Source organism: Anarrhichthys ocellatus, unplaced genomic scaffold (assembly GCF_004355925.1).
Source record: "Anarrhichthys ocellatus isolate YVR2014 unplaced genomic scaffold, GSC_Weel_1.0 scaffold40, whole genome shotgun sequence".
NCBI classification, from domain to species: Eukaryota; Metazoa; Chordata; class Actinopteri; order Perciformes; family Anarhichadidae; genus Anarrhichthys; species Anarrhichthys ocellatus.
In genome coordinates, this window is record NW_022280070.1 from 3226063 (window position 1) to 3250890 (window position 24828).

General features: G+C 43.1%; 3 protein-coding genes across 3 annotated transcripts in view; all 3 read right to left on the reverse strand.

The window, feature by feature from the left end:
- The window catches only part of lmx1al (LIM homeobox transcription factor 1, alpha-like), a 17100-nt gene extending 14463 nt beyond the window's left edge, over window positions 1–2637 (reverse strand). The window contains exons 1-2 of the mRNA XM_031867777.1: window positions 2329–2637; window positions 416–504 (exon numbers count right to left, since the gene is read on the reverse strand). Of these exons, the coding sequence (XP_031723637.1) occupies window positions 416–504; window positions 2329–2372 (133 nt within the window). The 5' untranslated portion in view covers window positions 2373–2637. The remainder of the gene's footprint in view (window positions 1–415; window positions 505–2328) is intronic.
- A 374-nt stretch (window positions 2638–3011) lies between these two features.
- Window positions 3012–16418, reverse strand: gmip (GEM interacting protein). The gene is made up of 21 exons (XM_031867776.1): window positions 16162–16418; window positions 14619–14700; window positions 13981–14077; window positions 13820–13859; window positions 11706–11831; window positions 10271–10335; window positions 10018–10125; window positions 9801–9881; window positions 9364–9525; window positions 9032–9169; window positions 8400–8590; window positions 8087–8178; window positions 7934–7996; window positions 7730–7819; window positions 7497–7639; window positions 7207–7383; window positions 6973–7110; window positions 6679–6878; window positions 6267–6588; window positions 5480–5582; window positions 3012–4462 (listed from the first exon to the last, which is right to left on the reverse strand). The coding sequence occupies exons 1-21, from the start codon at window positions 16205–16207 to the stop codon at window positions 3825–3827; spliced, it is 3102 nt and encodes a 1033-aa protein (XP_031723636.1). The 5' UTR covers window positions 16208–16418; the 3' UTR covers window positions 3012–3824.
- Window positions 16419–16485: 67 nt separating this feature from the next.
- On the reverse strand, window positions 16486–24769 carry colgalt1a (collagen beta(1-O)galactosyltransferase 1a). Its single transcript, XM_031867956.1, has 12 exons — window positions 24363–24769; window positions 21376–21486; window positions 21167–21284; window positions 20499–20633; window positions 20198–20402; window positions 19967–20086; window positions 19719–19795; window positions 19465–19571; window positions 19230–19362; window positions 19014–19141; window positions 18722–18928; window positions 16486–18617 (listed from the first exon to the last, which is right to left on the reverse strand). The coding sequence occupies exons 1-12, from the start codon at window positions 24584–24586 to the stop codon at window positions 18350–18352; spliced, it is 1833 nt and encodes a 610-aa protein (XP_031723816.1). The 5' UTR covers window positions 24587–24769; the 3' UTR covers window positions 16486–18349.
- Between the last annotated feature and the right edge of the window lie 59 nt (window positions 24770–24828).

Consider the following 24828-nt stretch of genomic DNA (forward strand, 5'->3'; position numbering starts at 1 on the left):
TGTGTGTGTGTGTGTGTGTGTGTGTGTGTGTGTGTGTGTGTGTGTGTGTTTCAAAGTTATAACGCAGGAAACGCAACTTTTGTAATTATTTCTCCAATGGTGTAACTTATATTCTCATAATATTTTTTTGCCCTGATTTTGCCCCTGTGAATTCAGGTAATCAATAGTGATTTCATATCACTTCATTGATATTTTCTCCAACACACACGCATTCCTATAGGGATTTATATTGTGTCAACACTCAATAGCAAGGTTACAGTGATGATTATGGGATTTACTCCACGTGGTCTTCATAATATTCATAAATTGTACGTTTTTGACGATCCTTAATATTTTCATATGGTGATAATATGTAATGTATCATTGTGAGTTTATTTCGTTTGGGCCTTATGCAGCAAATTGTCTGTTAACTCACCAAAAGGCGTTGAGGATGGAGGCTGCTGCTGACAGGGCTGCGGGCTTTCCTCTGTTTTCATCCCTTCTCTCCTTCCCTCAATGTGATCGCTGCAGAGAAACAAAAGCACTATATGTATATCAGCAGAACTAAAATAATGAGGCAAAATGTAGGCCGACGCACGCCGATTTAGGATATGTATTTTTAAGGCGACATTTAAGCTACCACAATATATATCCTAAATTAGACTGAATTAGCGCACACACGCACACACACACACACACACACTGATAAACATATTGAATATAAAAACGAGACATACGTTTCTAATGATTTAAATAAATATCAAAATAAAAGGAATTACAAAGTTTAGCCCATTACGCAAGCTTCATTTTTCGGTTGATATTATGTTACACATCAGGACCCTAAATATCTGATTATGTAAAAGTTAATGTCAGCCTTTACTTAGAAATCAACACAGCCTAATAAATCTAAATAAATAAAAATTAACAAGTTTAAAAAAGACAACAACATTTGGAAAATACCAAAGCGTAGTAGCTTGCGTTCTTACATATCTATTTCTATATATTATTTCATTTTAAATAATCCCAGTATCATTTTGATCATTTTTGTTGATTGTTTTGAAAATATGTAAATGTTTAAAGTTGTCTCTAAAATTACGGTCAACAATTTAATTGCTAGTTTCAGATTGTTTTTCTAATTTGTAAATCTGTGTCATTAATGTGACAAAATGGAGTTTTGCAGAAGAGGCATTTAAAGACTACGACGGCATTTTGTCTCATAACGTCCTGTTTCTTTATCGGCCTATACTTTAATGTAGATTGTTTGCTGAGGCCTTATCAGAGTCCGTTGTATTTATTTTATTAGGCTCTTTAAATTAATATATATATCATAATATTTCTAGTCTGTGTTCCAATTGGATATTAAATTATGTTAAGATTTTTTGTTGTGATATTTGTAAAGAATCCAAATTTTCATGATACGATTACTTTTGGGAGGCTTGAACGGTTAGCCTGTAAAATCCACTAAATACAGAATAGGCTTTTGAATATCGGGCAATTGTCCCACTGCCACAGAAAATTTGATAATGAAATAAAACAAAGGAATTATGTAAATACAGCTAATCTGATTTAAGGTTTTTGCCTAATTGCGGGTTGAATACATCACTGACATATTTGTGTAATGCATCGATAATTACATGGTGAGATTAACAGCCTGACACTCTGATAATGATTACCGAAATAAAAATGTTGGAAAAAATTTCATTAACTTTGGTGCCGGTCACCTGGAGCTTTAATTAAAGGAAACATAATTGCCATTTCATATGAGGACCAGTAGGATCAATAAATCGGTCTATAAAGTTGAAGCGCACTGTAAAGATTGACATTCAAAGAAATAGTGAGAAGATTTTCTCGAGCAGAGGGAATCTGTTAGTTATGATACTGAAGTTTAAAAAGCTGTTGAAATGGCAGGACTACCCTCGTGCTATAAAAAAGACAGTGTTGAGTTGTTAAGAGTCTGTTTTGGTTCAACAACTGGATGTGATTACTCGTAAAACAGCTGTAAACGAACGTCATAAGGAAATGTTGTCCACGATAAGCGTCAGACAATCTCAAAAGCAACGAATCTCATACTGAACCACCAACCGAAACCCATCCGGTAATACAATCGGTTCTCTTCTGTTTGTTTGGATTGCCAACCCAAATTCAACATCATAATGTATCAGAGAACAAGGTCACTGTGACTTCATTGTATTCTCTTTTTTTTTTAACCTGAGCATTTAAAATAAGGTTGGATCTCCGCCAGCGTTGCTGTAGGAATAAGAGACACACATCAATTCAAGCAGCAACATTATTTGGAAATCACATGTCTGCCTTCACCGGCAACCTGTTCTTGAGTTACGGAGTCCATACCTTGAGGTGAAACACACTCCTCCTGAAATCTCGGTTGGCAACATTAAAACCTGGAGAAACTTTCGGCCAGTGAATGGACAGACGCGTTCACAGATTGTTCACCTGTATCTCACAGTCCGGCGCGCATGTTACACCTACGGTAAAAATCCAAATACCATGATGATCCAAACTATTGTCTATTGTCTCTCCCGCTTTCTCCGAACAGTCGTGTGTGCGCTCTGACTTGTTTTGTGCGTAAAAAGGCGCAGAGGGAGGAGATGGAGAGACAAGGAGGGAGGGAGGGAGGGAGAAGGTGCGGGAGATGATGAGGGGAAGATGAACGATGATGCAGCCAACTGATAACAGACAAGGATGATCTTTTGCATTTGTGTTCAAGGTTAGACGGAGACTTTTAAAGCGCGCAGTTGATACCGAGTGAGACATTCATCTCTCTCTCCACGTGGGAAACGGGAATCTATTGTCACGCAAATGTTTCGTTATATACTTAAAATGCCTGATTCTGGTGAAGTATAAGACAAAGACAGATGAAGATGAGAACAGTAACAGGCAACCATCTAGAATTCCATCTAGGCATCAGAAAATGTTGCCTCACTTTATATGCCATTACACTCTGAACTGAAACAGGCCAATGGATGAAAAAGGCTGATGTTGAAGAAGGAAAAGTGACATCTCAAAACAGGCAATTAGAAGTAAACGGTTTATTGCCCTTCTTCTATTGTGTCTGCCATGTTTTCCACCTACACTGGGAGAACACCGCCCCCCTGTGTCAAAACAGAAAAGGTGCATGAAAGTAAGATTATATATCAGTGTTAGGATGTCTTCACTGTGACTCCAACGAAGGCATATATCTTTTTTTCCATCTGGAGCCTATAAAACGTTCAAAAAGCACAAAAAATACATCAATCTTATCAATCATACATCAATAATATTATCTTAAAATTACAACACTTGATGGCATTTGTATTTAGCTGCATTTCATTATAGTTTGTTCAGGACAAAAACGGAGACTTGATACTTATGTGCTAGTTTGCATCTTTTAACCTGCCACCTCAAACCACCTGGTTGAAACATTCAAATGCAGTAGAAATATTTAAAAACTGATAACTACGCGATCCTCTTTCATCTGGTTTGGATATTAGACAGCTGGACGGTCAACAGATCAAAATCAAAAAGAGGATTAATAAGGCTGTGGCATCCAAGTAAGCATCAAGTCAGAACTTTTCAACTGTGTTTCCTTAAATAGTGACTCCAATGAGAGTTTGAAGCATTTCATTTTAAGGTAACTGAACTTTCATCTGTCGTTTTTTTGAAGACAGTTACATTTTTGTGTATAGATACTTGTGTGTAAAATATGGGAGCATTTCAATAATAAAAAAACGGCATGAATCTTGATTGTCGTTACACACAATAGAGGAGATATCAATTATTTATATATCTATATCTTCCAGCGTGTGTGAATGTATTTCAGTGAACTGTCTGGAGCTTTCTCTCTTTCCTCAGACAAACAGCTGCTCGTCCTTCCCTGAGTGGCAGCGTCTCAGTCTCAGGCCAGACAGGATCTTCTGTGCCGGAGAGGTGAGGTTGCGTTCAACAGGAAGTGTCTTTGGTGACTGACACAGAGCCCGTCTCTGTCCAGCACTCTGTCTGTTGTTGGATATGTTTATGTTCTGAGCAGCTTGATTCCCAGATGCCACCTCCTGAGAAGACCCCTGTGTTGTACTGGATGATGTCGTAGTTACAGCTGATGTAAATATTGAGTCCAGTCCCAGCATGTACTGGACAACCTCGCGGGGACTCGGTGGGACGTCCACTGTATTCTCTGCGGCAACGGTGGCCTGGTGGGGCCGGAGGGTGTTCTCAAAGTGGACGCCCAAGTTTTGGGAAAGTCTCTGGGTCCCAGGCTCTGGAGAAGAGCTGCGGCTGCTGTCTGCACTCCCTGTACAGCCTCTTGCTGGGGCTGCAGGCTGTCTGGCTGCACATCCTGGGTCGGGGAGTCGGATTCCTGGGTTATGATGCCGGTAATACTTCACAGGCTGTCTGGTGAAGCGATAGTGTGGCTGGGTCCCCAAATCGGTGTCTGGTTCCCCCGTCGGCTCACCCTGAGGATCGCTCGACGCCCCTCTCATAGCCAGGACTGAGGCAGAAGAGGGAGAGCAAGCATGTGATTCATAAAAGTTGTACAAACACAGCGCATTGATTAAGAGAAACTTGGCTTTCCCAGCATATTGTTTACAGGTGGTTCAAACAGAAAACCTTAACTTGGCAATATCTTCAGGGGAAGGTTCACCTGTTGTTACCTGTTGTGGTAACTATCAATCTAGATGTTTTTTAATGAGTTCCCTGCTTTCGGATATCTACCTTCTCTTGAATATAATGGGACTATATGGCACTCAAAGTGGCAAAAAAATATATTCGAAAAACTCAACCGCAATGTCTCTTTCCAGAAATCATGACCCGGTTACTCAAGATAATCCACAGACTTCCTATAGGACCTTGAGCAGTTTCATTTAGGAGCTATGGTTGAAAGAATTGAAGTCATGATTTCTAAGTTTAAAACTAATTCTACTATTCTGCGTTTGAGGTTGATACATTCAAGTGTTCGGTTGTGAATTGAAGCTTTGAAGCTGCTTGGTTTTGTAGCCACAGAGAAGAAAGCCGCTAAGAGCTACAGTACAGAGCAAAGCAAGCGAAGAAGTGATAAAACCTCACAATCAGCGAGGTAATCTGACTCCCCCAGTTTTACAGATGACTACGTCGGTGAGAAAAATGAGAAGGAAGTCTTACTTCTATAAATAACTTGAGGAAACAAATAAAGTGAGAAAAAAAAAAATGGAACAACACTCTTGAGGCACTCTGCACCCACTTTATCTGGTGCTTAGGAAGATCCTGAGTAACCGTAAGCTAGAACAAACCACCTGTCTGTGAGAAATAAAGTAAACAACAAGATCTCCAGAAGGATTCATTAAAACATGTCCTCAAGCAGCAAACATACAAGATGACATGATGATCTATAACTCATTATACCAACAACTAAAAAGCCCAACATCTACAAACTACATAAGACATCAACACTATATGAATTAAATTCTATCATTATCTCGTTCACCTGTTCTTGTCAGGCATAGCTGCTCTATTACTACGTCCCGCCTACCTGCTCTCTCATTGGCTTCAGGGCCGAGCTGGTCCACCGCCTCATTGGATGAAGACTTGTCAGATATATAACCCTCGCTTGACTCTCTCTTGATTGTTCGACTCTGTTGGAATGACACAAGTTGAGTGGTGGATTTCTGCAAGTTGTTTACAGACCATGTCTAAACCCTGAAATACTGCAGCATTACAGTATGATGATAATGATTCTTACTGGGAAAGGCCATTATTATTACTGGATCATTCAGCCCCTTTGATATTAGGAATCATTTTAAACATGGTCCAGGAGATTTGAGTATTTTCCACCTTTTTTAACCCAACTGTAGGATAATTTTATGTTTGTGTCTCTAATCCATCTGGTACAGCCACTGTAAATGTCCACAGTGGGGTAAACTATTTCCTGTTTATAAGCAATAGCAGTGAAATGTCCACATGGTATAGCTTGATGCAAGAGACCAGAGAGCAGGAGGAATGCAGTACCAGCAGCACCAGCAGCAGCAGCAACAGCAGCGTGTTAATCCTGACAGAATAAACAGGTTAAGGTGCCAGGTGCTAAGGCTCTTAAAACAACAAGTAAATTAATCAGGAAAAGAAGCTCAGGCACAAACTCACTCTAACCTATGTGTTTGCCAAGCAACTGCTTCTGATCCTTTATAAACTGTAGCCGCTGTCAAATGTTACTATTAAAGGATTTTGCATTTATGAGACCAGTAAAAATCCTGCACACTCGAACACAGCAGCAAACACTAAGTCTGTGTCTGAGCCCAATGCTTTGTCACTGCAGTGCTTACTTCTAGTGAGTGTAGCCGCTCTCTGGAAGGGGTCTCATGTTCCGAGCTGGTGTAAACTTCCCCATCAAGGGCACAGGAAGCTCTGGGAGGGGTGTCTGGGAGAGGTGCAGTGGGGGCTGGGGGAGGAGGCGTACTGGGTCTCCGATGAAGGCCAAAAATCTTGTCGTGGTGTGTGATGAGGAACTCAACAAGCACAGCCTGGTAACTGGTTTCCAGCAGGGCAATCATTGACATGTCCGTGGACACAAGAGGGCGCAATAGTGTCGGCCCAAACACAATACCCAAATTGCTCGGGGACATCTTGTTGTCGTTCTCTGAAACTCTGTGAAGACAGAGAAACAGACACATTCAAGCAGCATGTAAATTCTCGATTAATCTACTGGGAGGGTCTGTAACCCTGCTGCATGCTCACATTTGCAGGTGAGATATCATGTGCCGCAGGGTGCTAAAGCAATATGGAGGGAGTTTCTGTAGTAGCTTTTGCAGGCTGAGAGTGAGGTCCATTGTCTCGTTAGTGTCTGGTGTCGGCTCCCTTTCATTCAGGTGCTGAATGGTCTTTCCCATCGTGATGAAATGATTGTACAGGTCAAAGGTTAGTAATGGCTCTGGGAGCTGGAAGAGAGTGAGGAATAGAAAGGTTACTCACTGAGACACTAACATCTCTTATAATCAGCCTCATTCATTCAGTTGGCAACGGCTCCTGTACCTCCTTGAAGAAGTGCTTGAGGATCGAGGTGATGTCATGCGGGGAATGGTCAGACAGGTCCACCTGCTCCTTTTGCATCTCAAAGGCCTGACAGAGCTTCTGGATGCGGGGCTTGGACCCACTCACACGATACACCCCCTCAGAGAAAAACAAAAGCAGAAAACTGTTATCAAACTGCAAACTCACACTTGTTTTTTTTTCCTACGTTGCCGGCATTGTGATGGTAAACAATACCTGGATCGAAAGAGCTCGGCTCTCAATCTCAGACGTGCACAGCAGCACCACAAAGGGCACATCGCCTGGCCTGTCACCAGTCAACAGAGACAGGTCCACTCCAAACACAGTCCCCTTCCTGTTCTCGCACTCTAGCTGACACACCTCCATGCACTTCCTGTGCAAAGCCAGCCCGCACTGAAGGTGGGACAGGAACAGGACAGAGGACATCAACAATCTTGCACAGAATCATTCACGTTCTGCTGTTCTTCTACAAAATGCCATTACTGTAAATATCTCCTATTTCATACCTCCTCACATTCGACCCCGTTGACAACAATGTAGTTTTCACACTGCTTGCATTTGACCATCTTGCTCTTCAGCTTCCTGAGTCGGTGTGTCAGCGCAGCTCGTGAAGACGTGCGCACTTTGACCGGCTGACCATCAATGTATTCTGCAGGTAGAGGGAGAGGATAGACTGATGTAGATTAATTCCCGTGGCATGGATTTGGGGTTATAGAGGTATAAGAAGGGAATAGCAAACCTGATTCTGACGCCACATCCCGTTCGTCCATGTCGTCCGATGACACTGTCAAAGTGGATGCGGTTTTCGGCAGCCTCCTATTAGTGTGAGCTTCAATTATGCACAGAGGCACAGTAGAGGGGAAAGCAAACATGTTTATCATTGAAATGTTTTCATATGCGTGTGAAAGTAAAGTTACAGAAACACATGCGGGGTTGTGCTTACCAGGGCTGGACAGAGACTCCAAACTGCCTCCAAAACTCTCACTGTCACTGTACCCTGTTCTTCCTCAAGTGCACCGAAACACATAAGAAAACAAAAATGTAATTAAAGCGCATAGTTTGTTTAAATCGTGGCTTAATCATGGGGAGTCCTTACTGCCATCGCTGTATCGTCGGGACGGGCTGTCATCTGTCATCGGTGAAGAGTCCTGCAGAGAGCTGAGAGGGTAGCTGGTTTTTCGCTTGTTCCTTACAAATGAAAAGGATTGTGACAATCGTTTTAATGAATGAAGTGTAAGTAGAAGTGCATACAAATTGTACACCCAGTGGTACATTTTCATAAATAATTACCTTCTTGTTTCGACTTGATGTTAAGTTTAATTTCAGGTCTTAAACACATTATGATTTTATTAAAACGCTACATACAGCCAAAGCAGCAGCAGGGACGGTCATAGGTTAGTTTGGCTTACCCTTTGTACGGAGGGATATATTCCTGGAAGGTGAAGACTTGGGAAGGTTGTTCGGGGCGACTCTTGGTCTGGATGTAGAGCAGGTAGGGCTCGCCAGGCTCCAGGGACCTGCATGTCAACTCCAGGCTGTGATAGCCGAGGGGGACGGACTCGGTCTGCTGCCGCTGGTAGTAAAACATGTTGACTGTGGCCTGATGCAGAGAGGAGAAAAGCTCATTTATCAACAAATAGTTGCACGAGTGTAATAAATAATGTCAGAGTACTGCTTTGCGTATCGATCTCCTTTCAAAATCTTCATCATTGCTAGAAGTGTTAACCTCAACTGATGTGTAGCAATTCTACAAGAGTAATCCCTTTGTTTTATTCTATTATAGAGGCAAAATGACAAACAATAAAGCACTGAATGAGTAGATTTATTCAAAAAAAATATGCAAATATGTGTCATTTTATACAACAAATGTTACGGTTTACTTTGTGACTAAAATAAATGCATGACATCACTACTACATGTTCTATGTTTGTACCACAGCCCCGTTTAACCATTTATACTTTGAAACTGCGGCAGTGAACATCCAGTCTAGAAACAAGCTGACAGGAAGACAGATGCTTAGTCTCCTCGATTTCATACCAACCTCTTTGAGCACAGTGTCTCCCTGACAGATGAGCTTGCGAATGTGGGAAATAATTCTCTCTTTGACCTTTACTAACTCATCCTGGTGGATCTTGGCGTCAGTCACGCACTGCCTGTACAGAAGCTCTGCCTCCGACACCTGAAGGAGACAGAGAGAAGACCTGAGATTTGCTAAATTACCACTAATCTACATCATGTTTCTTCAGTTGTATTGCTAAACGTCATAAACACACTATGAGGACACTGGAAATTATAATATCCAGTATTACTTCCGTGGTAAAATGTACTCAAACTACACATTATATTAATGTAGTGCATTAAGGAGACATTCACCTTAGTCTTGGCGTCATCCTTGGACTTCCGCCTCTTATCCAGTGTTTTGAATCCAGCTGTGTCGTCTAAAGCTTTAGCAGAGACAGCTTTGGCCTTTACTAGCTCATCGCAGCGCTGGAAGTACTGCTGACGAGCCTTTTTAAAAGCCGTCACTGTTTCGTTCTGAAAACACGTGAGGAGGACACAGAGAGGGGAAAAAAAACTCAAGATGAATTTGTTCTTATTGTGTGAGCCATGTGCAGTCTAATATCTCTTAAGCAGAAATCAACAAGGTCATAATCGAATGATACGCTTCTCACAGAGGGACACATGTTTGCTTTAGATGCTTGTTCAGGCATCCAGGCTGTTGGAGTGTCTTAAATTTGAGTAAATTAGTTTTGACAGTGTAATAAACCGAGCACAGCTTCAGACACAAACAAGATTCCTAATTCACTTACCATCCTCCTTTGTTGTCTTGCCCACTGCTCCTTAAACTCTCTGCGCCACTTGTCGATCTCATTCTTCTTGGCAGCCAGGGCCTTTGGAACAGAGATACTGAATCAAACACAAAGTCATGGCTACATACCCGCCTCTAAAAGACAGAGGGAATTTACTAAAACTCAAACTGTTTCTATGTGTGTGTGTGTGTGTGTGTGTGTGTGTGGACTTGCATACTTGGTGACAGCGGTTTTGTAGCAGTTCTGACGTCTTTCTAGAAGACACGCTGTTCTTGATGTCTTGCTCCAGCGCCATTGTGTAGATGCACTGCAGGGGCATCATTTCCTACAAAGGCAAGGACAACTTTAGACCGCTTTCCTATAGTAAATATAGCGAAGAGAGGTCAAAGGTTACAAACACAACTCCATAACACATTGTGATCGTCACTAAAGCGTTTTCTTTGGCAAACATTCAATAAACACAGCTGTACCTGCTGCCCCAGATTGACTTTTGCTCCTTCAGCTGTCTTGATTACATTTTTTGCAAATTCTTGTTCTGTCGACAAAAAAAACAAGTTTCTTATCAGCTTACGTCACTCACAAGATACAGCACATCAAGACAAGACAAGTGGAATTGGACAGTGGACTGAAAAGGGATGATTGATTACTGCTGTTAGCGTGTAGCCTCGATATGATGCTTGAAGCTCCATTTCGGACCAGCTCAGCGATACAACCCAGCCTCTGTGTCCCTTCAGATAGCCCTGACCTTGACCCAACAGCTCATCAAACCTCCTGAGCTGGTCGTCCATTTTGACCTCAACAGCTTTGGCCTCTTTTGATACAAAGCAAGAACTACAACAGGAAGTGTACACACACACCCATTTCTTTTCAATGTTTACATTTTGGATCTGTGAAATGGTCTGTAGATAACCAGAGGGCTCTGAAAACTTTACGGTTCATAACCTGATTCTAGCAAATCTCTGATTGACGGTCCTTGATCTGATTGCTCTTTTCCTAAAATGGACACCGTACTGTTGCTGTTAGGGATGTCACAGTGTTGCTCTAACATGTGTAATCCACAGTAGTTTGGGGCTGAGCTCCACCCAGGATTACTCATCTGTTGCTGTTGCCTAACAAGGTGCTCACACAGCTGAGCAGGACTCTCCTGTTTTGTTTGATGCCAATAGACTTTCATGCTAAGCATCTCAGTGTGGACACTGGGCACCTGCGCAGGCTGATAATCAGTGTCTACGGACTCCCAATGCACCCCGTCTCCTTTATTGCGCTGCTCTGACCTGCTAATCTGCACTCTAATCCTCTCCCTCTCTCTCTGTGTGTACAGTGTGTAGTTCACCGAGGTTACTGCACCAACCGTAGACACAGAGTGAAATAATACAGACAGACCATGTTATTGCCGGTTACAACGTGGTGTTTTACCACACAAATCAACCCGCTCACAGGCATTAGTATTAAGTATTGGTTCCTTATTGATGGACACTATAAAGCAAGGCTCTGCTTTCATGACGCCTGCTGACTACTGTCTTAATGTCTATATATATCTGACTTTCCTATTAATAAGTGGGTGTCTTGAGGCCATGTCGCTGGTGGTTATGGCTCCAAATTGATTCAGTACACAACAGCTCTTACGCTATAAGAAATTCTTAGGTACTTAAATGATAAAAAGCCCACACTTCAATAAATGTTGATACTTTTCTAAAACAAGTGACAGCATAGTGGATAAGAGGATTTTCATGCACTGGATTCTCTGTTGTACAGTATATTTGCATTTTATTAGCACTACATCAAATTTGTTTTTGTGTGCGGGTCATATTCAAATGCATTCACATGATGCACAGATGCCTCGATAGATAATAATTTGCATGCCACGCTACTGTTTCGCTTTTTTTCAGCAGCAGTTGCACTTACCCAAGCTGATTCTCTTCTCCATCCAGGCCAGGAGGTCTTTGGCGTAGCGGCACCACATCTTGGTGTACTGCAGCGCCGTCTCCACTCCGTCATCACACCGACAAAGGGCCAGGTCTGCTTCCTGGGCTGAGAGGGGGAACATCAGCATCACTTCAGGCTCCGCACGCTTGGAGCTGGTCCCAGGGATCACACAGTGTCCATCGGCTTACAAGCTCGTCACTCCTGGAGGACTCAAACAGCCTCGGGCCTCAAAGAAACACCTGTCTACCCTAGAGTGGAAGCCCCCCCAGGCTCCTAGACTTCCACAGACAATTAAAAGAACGTCACTTAAATAAAAGTATACACAAAACCCAAAACAGGAAACAATGACTGCATACGCCAGCTCATAGCTGCATCCTCAGAGCACAGGTCCTGTGGTTTCCAGTATGTTTCCGCACATTAAGCGTATCTCTTGCATGAAAGCAGTATACTGGTGCTTGTTGGTAAAAGCTTACAGTAGACACACATGGGATGTGACCTGAGAGTGGAAGGTTTCTGTGAACCCACGACAAACAGCTTCAGCTAAATAACTTCCCTCCTCTCCCCTCTTCCTCTCTCTGCCTGGCCACTCCCTCTCACACCTGTGTTCACTTCTTTCAGCTACAAAGAGACAAGCCGAGCGGTGAGAGCAGAGTCACCAACACCCCTCAGTGCCAGTCAGCGGTATCAGAAGCTATCGTGTCAAAGCTCTACTGTGGTCAGGCAGGCAGGGCGTTGTTATGACAACCACTGTGGTTCTTCCTCCCTGACGCACACCAACACAGGGCGGACGATGTATGCGTGACAATCACATGGTCTCTCTCCTTTCCTCTTTCTCTCCGTGCTCCACTTCACCACATTTCTAAATAAATTTCAAACGCCATTAGAACACATCTTGATTTTCTTGATTTAGTCTTCTCACGTACCACAGTGCAGTTCCAAGTATTCAGCTATGTTTTTAACCGAGCAAGCACGCATGGCCAGAAAGACAACAACTTCTCTCTCAAGTTCCTCACTCAGACGTGCACGTTTTATTCTGGTCTGCTCTTTTGCACGGATGCCAAATCCAGTTAGAGCGGAATAAAAATCCGAGCAGGGTGATATTTTCTTCAAGCAAAAATCTACAAGAAAGAACAGGCAATTCCAGAAGAAGGATGGACTTGCAGGCAGATTGTGTGCCGAGCTTGACCTCTCTTAGCCTCTCCTCTCTGTGTTTAGTTTCAGGAAGAGCTCTGAGGACTTTGAGAAGATTTTGTGCTGCTCCATGGCTCTGGCCTCCTGCATTTGGATTGGGGATTATCCCCGTCAGGTCCAGATTTCAGAGTGACAGGCTTTAGAGGAGCATCGAGTGACGTTTACCTCCTGGTGTGTGACCGGGGGGGGGGGGGGGGGGGTCCAATCCCAACCAATGGAAACACATGAAACCAGATTGCCAAAAGAGCATGTTCCAGTAATGTGCTTAGTGACAAGTGATTATCGTTTGATTTAATCATATGAAATGTACTCATACACAAATGACCTGGTAGTTTTGCAGATTGATGGCAAGAATTATATTTAGCGGAATACAGCACTAGTGACCGCGTTCAACAGGGTCACACAGGTTTGGACTTGAAGCCAAAAGAAGATCTTAAAGAGACATTTCTACTTTGTTATGTCCACTGTGCTTTAAACACCATCTGTCTCTGTAATTCCTAATATCTTATTTTGTGATGTGGCCTCTTTCACATGCCTCCTTCTTTAGGTGGACCCCTCTGTCTTCTGCTTGTGCCTGAGGTCACAACTGAGAGCAGATGTCTCCTGCTTTAATCCCGTCTCTTTATCCTAATCTTGTTACAGCAGGGCAATTACAACTCACGGCTTATTTGAAGAAAACATAGTAAAGATTGATGAAAATATTCTGTTAAATGTCACAACCGACATCATGGCTCATGATCTGGTGTTAAGATGAGATGGTAATCAAACCAGTGACCTTAACCACAACAATAACTCTCTAATTCACAGACTGGTGGTAACTTTCTGTGTAGATAGTGATTCCAAGTGAACAGAGCTTTACCGTTTGTATCAACACTTCTCTCTCACTGTCACACAAATCATACCTGGTTGGTTTCCATCCACGTCATTGGCCTCAGGACGAATCTGTCGACAAAAAGTATTTTCACAAAGACTGTTTCTGGGATCAGTGAGATCAGTAATTTCCACAATACAAGTAACAGACATAAAGTATTTCTTGTATTCATTTTGAGTATTGATTCCTTACAGACACTTCCTGTTGCTCTGTGAGATCTTCGCTTCCTGTAAAGATGGACTCTGTGATGGACTGTGAGTCAATGTCTGCCAGCAGATCCTCCCCTACACTGAATATAAAAATAATGTATTGGGACAGAAACATACACAAATATCAATACCTAAAACGGCTCAGGGTTTGTTGAGGAACATCCTACATGCAAACACTTCCTGCAGCTATCTGCCAGACAGATTTAGGAGAAATACAATTGCCTTATGTACATTTTAAGGTACATTTATGAATACACTTTTGCCAATTTACTTTACTGCACTTCTACTTTAGGAGTCAGTGCCACTTCACAGCAATGGTGAGGAGGTTTGGGGCAGATGTGCTACAAAAGGAAGAGTTTCCAGTGGTTTCAGTGGTTGTCACACAACTAGATTAAGATAAACATGACATGATAAAGAACTTGTTGCCAGCGCATGAAATAATGATTGCGGCTTTGAATTGACAAATGGAACTGAACAGTTCCATCCTGTATGGCTGAGTGATGCCTCATTAACCGCTGCGTTTCTTTCCGTCACAGTATCAGGATGAAACTGAACAAAGCTGCAGCAAGATAAGACGAACACTCGGTGGCTCGGTTTCATTTGTAAATGTGTAATACTTACGAAGATAAATCAAGATTATCAAAGTCTCTGAAGATCTCACTGTATCGCTTGGTTTCAGATTTATGATGCACCTTCTTCACATCTGAAATGAGAAATTGGAAAAGCTTAGATAGATGAAGTAATATCATGGTTTATGTCATACGTAACACCGTTGTGGATTTGAGATCCTGAAATGTGATCCTCACCATCAAACGCAGGCTACACAGACGTGCTGACGCTATCTCTAACACAACGCAAATATTCTCTATAAACGGAAGTGTGCTAATTTTAAGGCCAAACAAGAACCTTTAAAAGCTTGTCTAAAGCTTATGTGAACAAAACTGCAGATCCCAAAATGATGTTTTCTTTCTTTTACAATGCCACCAAACAGACAGATGCACGTAGGTTGGAATGATGACTAAGCCACGTAGTTCTGACCTCCTTTCTGGTGGCCCCTTGACAGTGTTGGTGATGTGGTTATTGAGGCAGACATTACTTTACTTCTGCACTACTTCAGAGCTGCTCAACATAAGGCATCAGCTAAACGTCTAGTGTACAACATAACAGTATACTCTGAGAGAGAAATGTAAGAAAACATGCATTAAGATTGTGTAAAAGAAATAAATGGGTAATGAAATCAGACTTAGTTCCTCTCCTGAAGTTATATCGAACAGCATTTCCTTTACATTTCTGAGAAAAACAGTGCTGGGACTGAATGTGAACTAAAATATAATGCGGAACAACGTGGTGCCTTTTGATAATGAAGCCTCAACCTTTTGGACTCCCACTATGTAACTGACATTTCAAATGAAACAGATGAAGAAGAAGCAGTCTTGCTCTCTCAGACGCGTTTCCATTTTGGTCACCACATCCTGCTTGCAATTTGTGTCACGTCCCATCATGAACTCAAGAGGCCTTGTGTTTTTCACACCAGCAATGTTTCAGTATTCAGAGTGACAATTTAGCGGCAAGTTTTAAGTAAAATCAGAACACAGAGTCAAATTCTTCACATTCAGAGACAAACTCTTGAATGTTTTGGTTTGCTGCAATATATTCTTTACATTCATGAATTTAAGTTGTGTTGTGAAAAGTTCCCTCGTGTTTCTAAGAACTTACAAGCATAATGCAAAACTTTCTACTTAGAAGTTTCACCAACCGTGAATCAGTCTCACTGATGTTAATATTCTATTTGGGCTTTTTGCAAAGATTAAAGATTAAAGACAGGCGTATCTTGTTAAATACAAAAACAGAAGTCACACAAAAAAGACAGAACAAGAAATGTGTCAAACAGTGAGAGAGTTCAGGAAGTTCACCAGTCCTCCTTTGACTAGGAGGATGCTACACAGCATTAACAAAAGGCATATCCAGGCACATTGTGCATACACACACACACGTTATAATGGCAAAACGGCAATGTCAGCAAATTTCAAGTCAAGGCACAGCAAGAGAATATTCATCCATTAAAAAACAATCCTAACAAGTGAAGAAACTACAAACAGTACATATAGCATGATGAGTAACATATCCTATGTATGAAGTGAAAAATCACATTCTTTGTACTCACCTGTGACTTGAGAGAAATCCTTGTTTGGCACTTGATCTTCTTCCATTTCTACACTATCACCACAGGAGCTGGACCCTACCAACACCACTCACACATCATCTGCCCTTAAGGTCAAACTGCAATGCACAATGAAGAACGGTTCAGTTGAAGAGTTGCACAGCAATCTCTACAAACACTGACACACAAATGATTGGCATGCAGCTCTGAGCTTGCTGCCGTTTGTGCTCACGAAAATGATCTTCCTCTGGCAGAGTGGAGGTTGGCCAATCGTTTCACCACCATGGGAAGAGGAAGTGTGTCTTGCCGTCACTGTAAGCCCCACCTACGCTGTCACACTACACGTAGTGAGAAGGTGCCACTGGGTTGCTAGATTGTGTCGTTTTAGGAAAAAAAACGGATACGGCCTCAGTGGTTGAAGTGCAAACAGGTTGGATATCATGTATGTATTGACAGATTACAGATATGCGACATTCATAACAGACTTTTCACCTTGATACTGGCAGGTATTAGTGTAACAAAACAGGTGATACTTAATCTGTACTACATCAGAATACATAATAAAAATCAAGTTCTTCTTCACTTAATCAACAGAGGAGCTAATACTCTACAGTTGAATTCTTCTATATTGGGTTGTTTGTTGCCTCACAGCTTCCCAGTTGAAGCAGAGTGTCAGTAAAACAGTGACACCCAGAGGGTTAATAAAGCTAAGACAAGTGAGGGCAAACTCAGTGCTTTGAGCGACATACACAAATTAATTAGTTATAAATATGATACGGCTCACCACCGTTCTGAGAGATCCACAGAGTGCACACGAGGTGTAAAAGAGGTCTCAATGAACAGTTACTGTAACAGAAGCATCCCATTCAAAATACTAAACGTCCGTCACAATAATGCATCAACAGTATCTGTGACAAAATGAAAATTTATTCCGAAACACAAAGTCATAAGTGAAGTGGGCCCTCGTGTCTTTTGTCTGTTCACACTGTTTTGTAACTGGCTTCAGAATTCAACGGGCAAGTTAAAGTTGCATAAACGTGAACAGAGAACATTTGGTTACACCAGCATGAGAATATGAAATATCACAGTAATCACAAATTCAACCTTTTTTAAAAAATAAAACATTTTATTTTTTGTTGGCACAATGCACCACTACCATTTTCGTGCAAGATCCACAGGGTGAGCGGCTCCCATTAATACTACAAAAATCAACTTCCCGGAGCTTAAGTGTTAAACCATGTGAGGCAAAACCTTATCTGTAAAATTGATACAGACTTCATGTTGTTTGTATTCTCTTTTGCAGGAGCCTTTCATCGGGTCTTACTCACCCAATTTGCTCAGATTCAGATTTAACCGAAAATGATTAAGAGGTGGAGACTAATGTGTGTTTGGATGTGGTTGGGTGGCTTCTTTTTGAGGGAACTGAAATGGCATTTATAACCATGTTACTCCCAAGCCACCAAGTTTGAGGCGTGTACCGTGGTTTGTCCCGTCTATAACCATGTCAACAGCGGGTTGGCGGCATAAATCTGGAAACAATGGACACAGGAATAATGAACAGCATTGGTGCATACTCTACAGCAGTCTGTAGAGCTGTGACTCTGAGTTGACTGCAACTGTGTTTTTTGTTGGTTTGGTGAAGCTCTACTGCAAGCATCTTACGTGTTGGTTAATGATTATTCAAAACAAAGCAATATGAAGTGTAAAAGGACAAAATACTAAAGATCAAAGCAAAAGAAATGCAGATGTTTCTCCTCTTGGACCAACGACTTCACAATGATTAAGGTTTGATTTAAGACATGAAGGTCTGCGAAAGTCTTGAATTTGCATTTGTCATCTTAAGATATTTAGAAAAGCATTTCACAGTATAAACTCAGATTAGGACAAAGTTAACTGCTCGATGACTGAAATGTTAGTCCAATTGCATTCTTTGCTAATAGGTTAATTTCTGTATGACAGACAGAAGGTGGGTACTGCAAATGCCACTCCAAATGGCAAGTCTAGTGCCTTTATAAAGTAAAAACTACAAACAGACACACACGTTCCCTTTTCAACTCGTCACATCTGGATCAATTCAATCCGTCTACCAACTCTGATGTCACATCCCTGCTGTGATGCAAAATCAAAAGTATCAAAGATGAAACGTGTACAAAATTGTAAAATATTAAGAGGCTCCTTCGTTCAGTTCCTCTCATAGCTCGTCCCGCGCCGTACTGTCCAAAGGCGACTGGAGCACATCTGAGTTCTGGGCCTTGGTGCTGATCTCAGCCTGCTCCCCAGTCTTTCCCGAGCGTGCTCTGTCCCAGTCTGTGCGGACCTTGTCGTTGTCCCACACTGTGGAGGTCTCAGTGTCGCTGATGTAGCCTTGGTCGCCCGTGTAGTGGGTTGGATACACAAGAAGGGGCTCGGCTGAAAACGCCTTCAGGTCCCTGGTTTCAAACTGTTTCATATAATCGGACCTGTGGACGAGAGGGTAATGTCAAGAAAAAACAAAGAAGGCAAAACTCCCTGAGCAGAAACTCATGCTACGAGTGTGTACTTGCTGTGGGTGGGGTACACTTACACAGGGTGTTTATTGAACATGATGGGAAGAAACTCGTCCACTGGCAAAATCCTCTTCAGTGGTTCTGCCTTCAAAAGCTTCTCTGCACCTTGTAAGGACATCATATAGCCTAGTGTCCAATATGAATAGTCTGCTTCCACTATGTTGTGTATATTCGGCACAGCTTTCTCGGGGTGATCCACTTGCATTCTCTTCCGACCAATATAGCTGGAAGAAAGAAAGTGAAGTGGAGTGAGACGCGCAATTGCAAACTTTTTAAAATCAAAGACTTGTGCAGGAAGCGCCAGCTCACATGAGATCCCAGTCCAATCCTTCATCCTCCACCTCCCTCATCAGGTTCATCAAGCGGCGCTTGAAGAAGATCTCGAAGCGCAGGTCGTCTTCGATCACGAGGGAGGTGTCCAGGCGTCGCTCCACAATCTGAAGGCCAAGACAACAGATTTATCAAACACTCGCGCATCTGTGTGGCTCACAAACGTTCAAAATGGCTTGGCGTCTGTTGGTTCACCTCTTTCCAGACGTTATAGTGGGAGAGGAAGCATCCCAGCTCTCCCTTTGTCAGTGGGCGACCATGATAAGGGTCGTTATATCCAGGGAGCATGTGGATGCCCATAGCATGAATGTCACTGATATTCGTAGCTCTGAAATGGAGAGAGAGAACAAATGTGAAGAAAAACGGAAAATACGCGAAATGACCAAGTACTAAATAAATGCAGACAATGATTTAAACAGAGTGAGCTTACTTTCCATCTACAGCTGCAATGACCTTACAAGTAATCCCCTGCTCGTATAACGCCCTCGTCATACGCTCTCTGCGGTCGGTCCGCCTCTGCAGGTTTATCATGAACACCTGCACACGGGCAACAGTTGAGCCAGTCACTTTAATTGTAACGACAGATTTCTCACAGCAGCGGAGGCTTTCAGCACACAAGCGGGTATAGAGGGCCATTTTTTTTTTTTTTTTGCAGACTCCACCTTCACGTCACTCGATACTTACCTCATCAAAGCCCAGTTTGTCAGGTTGTTTTTTAGGTAGACGTATGTGTTTGGAAGGCATCACTGGGGGATTTCGAACTACACAGTGAGAAGGAAGATGGATGCACAAATGGTGTAAATAATATATGTAGAAACCCATGCTGATAGTTGTCATTAGATGAAGAAGCAGGAAAGTAGAATACAGGCTTCAAGCTCATGGAAAAAAAAAAAAAGAGGAGACAGATGCAGACGTGAATGCAAGCTACTCACCATTAACCTCCAGCATGGAGTGCAAGAAGCTTTCAACTTCGTCTTGCAAAGTATTGTGGGACCGCAGCGGCACAGGGAAGTAACCATAGGTCTCTTTATTACATACGAACATCTGAACATCTGTAGAGAGCAGAGGATGCAAAATGTTTTCTCAACGTGAAGTCCCGACGTTTATGTCGTAAATGTTAAAAGAGAAATGTGTAGATCTAAGCACTGAATTTGTAAAATTACCTGCCATCCGAGCGGAGAACGCAAACACAATGATGTCATCGAAAGCCCAGCTGTATTCTGGGTGCGGCGGATGAAAGGCCAGCTGCCTGGACGCCTCTTTCCTGAGGTCGATCAGGAAAGTGGAGTGGACCATGGGGACGGCGAAACAGCCCCTGCGCAACTGCTTCCTTATGGGTATGTAGGCAGGAGTGCGCTTATAGTAACCCTGAAGAAGCCGAGAGGGTTTTAAGAGCGTTCAATAACCAACTTTGAAAACATCTGACATACGCAAGCATGTACACCCCAATCGTCAACACAATACCTGGGAGGTCATGCCGCACCAGAAGTTTGAATAGGCTGCACGGGATTCAAGCATTGGTGCGATGATGGTCTTGTTCTCTTTCATGAGCTTCCAGAGCACATCGGGGTTGGTGAGGAGGTTATCACAGTCCGCCAACTACAACAAGGAGAAGGAGATAAAACTGTAACATAAAGTCCATAAAGTGACTCTTCAATAGAAATGTTGAGAAGGTCACGAGGGTTAAAGGGAGGACTAAAACTGAGGCGGTAAACAAACCCTACAGACTATTCGTTTCATTTTTGTTTTCATGGGTGAAAGCGGAGAGAGTTTCCAGAATTTGCAGCACAAAATGATTGTAATTCTGGATGCACTTTGCCTCGAAATTATAGCCCACTGAAGCTCGACTTTGAGGGCTGCGGAATACAAAATGCTGGAATATATGGTCGGTGTCGAGTCAAGCTTTGTGTCAGTGTACGGATCCAAATGAACCAGACCAGATGAACGTTAACCATAAGAGAGGCAGAAGGATATAACATTTTTCCAACACCCTTCCCGGTGCTTAAAAGTACCACTGTGCTGCTGCTTTGCACTCGACTCTGTACTTACCTTTCTCAATGTTTAAAATGGAAATTCCTTCATTGTCATTGTGCTTTCTTTCGTGCCAGTAAAGAGCAGTCTAGCTGACCTACCATAAAGTGGTCCGCCCACATCTCGCGAGCTGACTCCAGCGCTACTTGGCGAAGCTTCATGACGTGCTCGTAACGGAGGTCCGTCCATTGCTTCGGACCATCTTCGTTCCGATAACGTCTACAAGAGATATTTGGATACTAATCAGACGGATTTTAAATGGGCTCCGTGAGTTAAAAATTTTCACCAGAAACTCTAGTAAGTAACCAACTCGGGTTCCTCTTTTGGCCTCCACTCCACATAATGGTAAAGGCTCTGCATCTTGACGAGCCAGTCGCGCAGGACGTCGGTGGTGTTGTCCTTGTTGTGATCAGTCGCTACCCTGTCGATAAACAACAAGTGTTAATGATTAGAATGATTTCACATCAGAGGGGTTTGAACATTATCAACAAGTGAAGCCGGGGACATTGGCTGAATGTGCCAGACAGGATCCAGAGTGAGTTGAAAGACAATACCATGACTCAAATAACAAAAGCCCAGTGTTCACTCTGTGCGAGCTCATTGTCTGCAGCTGTGGGAACTGACACGAGTGTTAATGATACCAGCATCACAAAACAAAAACACAGACTGAATATCTAGATTACATAATTCAGGGGGGGCATGCCACACTTTAAGGAATAAGGAAACCATACTAAATAAACGGCATTACAGAAGTGAAACTGTTGTCTGTGTGACACCCACCAATGTGCTTTCACATGTGAATTGGTGTGTTTTGGGTTATGTAAAGCCAATATGGTTTAGAGTGAGCATTGTATATGCTAGAAATATAATCATTTGATAAAGGACTGACGTGCTTTCACTGTGTATGGAGTGTGCATTCCACCCTGTGGCCAGCAGGGGGCAGGGTGGTGCTTTTTGCTTTGATTTGGGCAGGCGTTACGACAGTAGAGTTAGACTACAACGGCGCGATGCTGTTTCCTCATTCTGACGAGCAGGCGAGATGAACAGACGTGAAATTGCCCTGTGTCATTTGTGTGTCCTGTTTACAGGTGGGTGAGGAAGAATTGAGTACCGAATGAGTCGGTTTAGATAAGCATATTGTTAGCGGCTGGGTAGCTAGGAGATGGATGTCTGAATATATATGCGTTTGTGTGGGTGTCTAGCTTGATTGTCCGCTGTGCCGTGTTAGCGAAAATGGTGCGAAAGCATTGTTTGTGGCTCAGTGAACATTTCGTGTAATACTGTCTAAGACTGTTAAAATGTGTTTACCATATGTTTTGCACCTTGTGTTTTTTGGTAAATAAATTCTGATTCTGACGAGCAGGCGAGATGAACAGACGTGAAATTGCCCTGTGTCATTTGTGTGTCCTGTTTACAGAAACTTATCATCTGGCTATTTGGTACCAATCCTAGTACCTGTAACATCTGCAACAGCTTAAAACAGAAGGAAATGGAATTCGAACTGGCTGAAGAAGTTAGACAACTTGCACGCCGGATCTAATTCTGCAGAGGAATGAAATCAAGCCACATGTAAATCTTTAGAGTCATTACATATGCATGTGTGTCTTTATCAAGAGAGAAATAATGCTGCTTTAGGTCGACAGTCTTTGCTGTAGTGCAGGTTCTCTTTTTGCAGGAGTTTGTGAAATGCTCAGAGGGACGACAGCCAAACCCGGTTCTGTTGACAGATTTCACACTGAGATGGGAGAACACTGCAGCTCCTCGCTAAACCATTTCATCCCTCACTCCTGGCGTCCCGACAGTCCAAATGCTCAAACTTTGAATCGCACCGGCTCTTCCGCCTCATGTTTAGCTAAAATAAACATTTGTGAAAAGCGTGTACCTTTTGCTGGTCTTAACGTACATCTACAAGTGGTGTTCCACTGACGTCCAGTCTGTCGCTGCTCTTTTTGAGAGCAGAAACGCAGGGCTAACTGCAGACACCAAAAACTTTAAATGACACTTTAGCCGATTCGGATCCGGAGCCTTTTGGCATACTTACAAGCAGCTGCAAAATGCTTCAGCAAAAAAAAAAAAAAGCATACAGTGTGTCGACGTTTACGACATCTCACAGCTGCTTGCATTTCACAGATGTAATTAATGTACACAGAACGTTTCAAAACAAAACTGTCCTCACCTCAACCATATTTTATGACCGCCAAACAAAAGGAAAAAAGGAGGCAATCCAACTGTTCCACTCGTATGAAGCCCAGAAATAAAGGGGGTGGGGGGTGGTGAGTGAAGAGCATACCTCTACGGGCCCTCCAGGCTGTCATGCAAACTGAGCTCTGAGGGTATAAGCACGGGTGGGCTGTTGGAGCATGTTGTTATGATGTGAGAAACACCTCCCTTTCACTTCCCATAACTCTGCCTGAGCATGGTAGACAGACGCTCAACGGTCTATACAATCATTTTGCACTAACCCGCAAGAAAACTGCCTTTGAATGCGTCTGGTATGGCGTCAAGTGGGCCATACCAGAGAATGACACTAGGTTTTAGTCTCCTTCATCAACACTTATAATCACTAGAGTGAATATTCATGTCCCGCCCTGCACAAAGCTAAAGGCTTTTCTCAACACTCCTTTATAAAAGGATGAAGAAGAATTACACAGAATGTCCTTCAGAGGCCTAAAACACAATGCAGTGAAGTTAGTGATTAGTTACATTTTTTGTTACAGTTAGTGCTGGGAGGGGCTAAAGCCAGATAAGATGGAGATCTGTGGGCTATGAAAACGCATCTGCTCACTGACATGATGAGCATGCAGTCAATCAATCCACTGGCAAATCACACAGACTGGGCTGGAGGAGACGAGAACTAGAGGTCGCCTAAAGGTGTGTGTTAATGGAAAGTACAGACAAGCAAAATAAGTCACTTTGTCAGGATTTGTGTGAAATCATACAGCTCCCCTCGCGGCCAGATCAGTCCCCTCCCCTCCACGTATACAGATCAATGCATGGACCCTCGGATGAGCAGAGTGGCCAGATGTGCGCACCTCTGTCCAACCTAAAGGTTGTTTTAAATGTGCATTGTTCTGAAGTCTGCGTCAGCTCCTCGTTGTTTCCCCTGCTCGTGTAGATTTGACACTTTTAAGCCGCAGCACAACCTTGTTACCATTAGTACCCTGCAGATCCACCCCATTTTGACTCAGAACTACACACTCAGGAATGCACCGTTTTACTTTCAAGAGGAAACGTTAACTTTTCCTATTAGCTGCTTACTAGCTTAATAAAAACAAACGCGTCCTTGTATCAACTTACCACAGAGCCATACGCTCCTTGGGGTAGTTGAGGCGCTCGATGGTACCGAGGAAATACGGCAGAGAGTGCTCCGCGTTTCTGCAGATGAGCGCGAGGAAGACCCGGGGCGCGAGGAGCGGAGACTCGGGGCTCCAGCGCTCCTCCGCAAAGTATGCCCGAGCAGGAGAGCAGCCGGTCAGCAGCAAGGCGAGCAGGGCGGCGGGGAGGCAGGCGAGCCCGTGCATTGCGACGATCAATTCAGAAAATACGAGTGAAACAAAGCTAGCTAGGGTGGCCTCGCGATGAGACACTGCTGCTAGGGAAAAGTTGTCTCTTTACTTCGCGCGGCGGTCATCACCGAGCAAAATCTGTGCAGCAGCTGCCGATGTGACAACGCCGCAAAGTTGTGCGTTAAAGGGGCGGGCTGTGCTCTTAAAGGGGATGGGCTGCAGAGAGCGGAAGAAGAAGACCGCACAGCGAACACAAA

What these genes read in the sequence shown, in the direction of transcription:
- colgalt1a (XM_031867956.1), bottom strand. Translation starts at nt 24,586, where the DNA reads ATGCACGGGCTCGCCTGCCTCCCCGCCGCCCTGCTCGCCTTGCTGCTG. An exon ending in AAGGAGCGTATGGCTCTGTG is followed by an intron (nt 21,487 to 24,362) that starts GTAAGTTGATAC and finishes GTTTATCGACAG; the next exon opens with GGTAGCGACTGATCACAACA. An exon ending in ATGTTCAATAAACACCCTGT is followed by an intron (nt 18,618 to 18,721) that starts GTAAGTGTACCC and finishes TCTCGTCCACAG; the next exon opens with GTCCGATTATATGAAACAGT.
- gmip (XM_031867776.1), bottom strand. Translation starts at nt 16,207, where the DNA reads ATGGAAGAAGATCAAGTGCCAAACAAGGATTTCTCTCAAGTCACAG. An exon ending in CGTGGATGGAAACCAACCAG is followed by an intron (nt 11,832 to 13,819) that starts GTATGATTTGTG and finishes TCCCCCTCTCAG; the next exon opens with CCCAGGAAGCAGACCTGGCC. An exon ending in TACAAAACCGCTGTCACCAA is followed by an intron (nt 9,882 to 10,017) that starts GTATGCAAGTCC and finishes TCTGTTCCAAAG; the next exon opens with GCCCTGGCTGCCAAGAAGAA.